At 45.7% G+C, this 2,842-nt stretch overlaps 1 protein-coding gene across 1 annotated transcript in view; it reads right to left on the reverse strand.

Annotated features, from left to right (window-relative positions):
* Positions 1-1,877, reverse strand: part of LOC122541553 (butyrophilin subfamily 3 member A3-like) — a gene marked incomplete at its 5' end in the record, with an annotated part of 8,133 nt that extends 6,256 nt beyond the window's left edge. Inside the window, one exon of the mRNA XM_043678382.1 lies at positions 1,872-1,877. Within this exon, the coding sequence (XP_043534317.1) occupies positions 1,872-1,877 (6 nt within the window). The remainder of the gene's footprint in view (positions 1-1,871) is intronic.
* Positions 1,878-2,842: the final 965 nt, after the last annotated feature.

The following is a 2,842-nucleotide window of genomic DNA, read 5'->3' on the forward strand; positions in this document are numbered from 1 at the left end:
CCTGACTGCCGAGTGTCAGTCTACACGTTAGGAATGTGATGAAATACCTGTCACTTGCCTGGAGAGGTCCTGTTACAACAACACTGCGAAAGCTTGACCCGGTGCAGGACCAATCGGCCTGATGGTTCAGAACTCCACCCACCACCATTGCACTGAGACAGCAGAGTGTCCCACCTATAAACTGCACTGTGGGAACTCACTGCACCATCAGTGTTCTCTGATAGCTCCCTACAACCTGGACCACATTGATATCCAGGTAAAGCAGAGTCATTGAAACACCATTCCTGACCATGCACCATACCGATTTGGAACTAGGTCACGATTCCTCACCATCACTGGGTTAAAATCCTGGAACACCTTTCCTTCCAGGCCAGTTCGAGATGGGGCCTGCAGCTTCTTATTCACAATTTATGGTCCACATAATAAAACCCAACCACATCTGGTGTTTCGGTGACCCCCGGCGGGGTGGGGGGTTGCGGGGAATAGTTTCCCACACAGTTTGGGAAGTGCTGCTCCAGCCCTGACTATGATAATACTTCAGGCTGCTCTCCCAGATTTTACCTTCTATAAACTGGAGGTCACGGAGAACTCTGCTGCTGTGTCTTAACTTGCACCAAATCTCACACTCAACTCTCAGCCCTCTACTTACTGACCCATACTGGCATCAATATAAAACAACCTTTCAAGTCAAAGAGTAGAGCATACCTGAATCACTGACAGATTTCCACCGATCTGAAAAAGAAAGCAAACTGTTAATACACTTCATTGATATGGTTGTCACAAACCTTAAAATATTGACAGAGACATCAATATGATACCAACTCAATGTGATCCCAATGTGATACCATGGTACCTGCAGCTGTTTAAGAAGGCAGCTCATCACCACCTTCTCAGGGGCAACTGGAGATGGCAATAAATGCTGGCCCAGCCAGCAAAGCCCATTTCCCATGAGTGAATTAAAACAAAAAGGATCTCCATATTTGAAGTGGTTTGAGCGTTGGCACTTTAGCCTGACAGGTGTTAGCCTCGGTTCAGTTGTATCTCTCTCACCTCTGAGTCAGGAGGCTGTCAATTCTCCTCCAAAGACCGCAGCATGTAACCAAGCTGACCATCCCAGTGCAGTCCTGAGGGAGTGCTGCACAGTGAGAGGTGCCATCCTTCAGGTGAAATGTTAAACCTAGATTTGTCTGCTTCCTCAGGTGGACAGAAAACTTCCCCATGGGACTACTCTGAAGAGCAGTGGGGGTTGTCCCTGGTCAATATTATTCATGAGTCAACATCACAATTCTGCCATCCTTATCCAGTCTGACCTACAAGTAGCTCCAGGCCAACAGTAGTGTCACTGACTCTTAACTGCCGTCTGAAATGGTTAGCAAGCCTCTCAATTGTAACAATCATGGAATCCTCACAGTGTGGAAACAGGCCATGCAGCCTAACAAGTCCACACCAACTCTCCAAAGAGGACCCCACCTAGATTCACTTCCGACTCTTTCCCTGTAAGCCTGCATTGCCCATGACTAATCCATCTAACCTACGCATCCCTGGACACAATGGGAAATTTAGCATGGCCAATCCACCTAACCTGCACACATTGGACTGTGGGAGGAAACTGGAGCGCCTGGAGGAGACCCATGCAGGTGCAGGGAGAACTTGCAAACAACAGACACTCTAGCCCAAGGCTAGAATTAAACCTGGGTCCCTGGCACTGTGAGGCAGCAGGGCTAACCACTGAGGCACCGTGCCACCCATGTTGGCAGAGAGTCTGGTAGAGGTTAGATCTATGAAACTTTCTCTTGAAGAAAGGAAATACTTTAAAGGTGTTAGGAAATAGTTTATCTCAGTGTCAGGGTTTTTGTGTGAAAGGTCCACACCAGAAATGTTTGTTTCGAACCAGGAAGGAGTTATTTGAGGTTGAGAATGTTTAAGATCAGTTGTGTGACTATTCAAGGAAGAGTTACCAAAGACAAGGATTTGAAAGGAATTGTGAAGTGAAGCATTGATATGATACAGAAGGGATTCTCCGTGGTGTCTGAGTACAGTAAAATAATGCTGTTGGAATCAAAAGGATTGGACTTTAATTGTGTGTTTCTCAAACTTTCAAACTGTGTTAAATCTAAATACCCATGTTGGTTCTTTGCTACCATCTTTTCAGAGCCATAGAGCTGTACAGCATAGAAACAGATGCTTCACTCCAACTCGTCCATGCTGACCAGATATCCTAAATTAATCTAGTCCCATTTGCTAGTATTTGGTCCATGTCCCTCTGAATCTTTCCTATTCATATACCCATTCAGATTCCTTTTAAATGTTGTAATTGTGCCAGCCTCCACCACTTTCTCTGGCAGCTCATCATCCTCTGCATGAAAAAATTGCTCCTTCGGTCCCTTTTAAATCTTGCCCCTCTCACCTTCAATCTATGCACCCTAGGTTTGGACTCCTCCACCCCAGGGAAAAAGCCTGGACTATTCACTCTATCTATGCCCCTCATGATTTTATAAACCACTCCGCTCTAGGGAAAATAGACCCAGTTTATTCAGCCACCTCTTTGTAAATCTTTTCTGAACCCTTTCATGTTTCACAACATCCTTCCTGTAGCAGGAAGACCAGACCTGAGTGCAGCATTCCAGAAGTCGCCTCATCAATATCCTGTACAGCCACAACATAACTTCCCAATTCCTATACTCACTGCACTGATCAATAAAGGAAAACGTACCAAATGCCTTCTTCACTTCCCTGAATACCTGGAACTCTACTTTCAAAGAGCTATGAACTTGTACTCCAAGGTCTCTTTGTTCAGCAACACTCCCCAGGACCTTACCATTAAGCCTGTAAGTCCTGTCCT

Source organism: Chiloscyllium plagiosum, chromosome 37, assembly GCF_004010195.1.
Source record: "Chiloscyllium plagiosum isolate BGI_BamShark_2017 chromosome 37, ASM401019v2, whole genome shotgun sequence".
In the NCBI taxonomy this organism is placed as follows: domain Eukaryota; kingdom Metazoa; phylum Chordata; class Chondrichthyes; order Orectolobiformes; family Hemiscylliidae; genus Chiloscyllium; species Chiloscyllium plagiosum.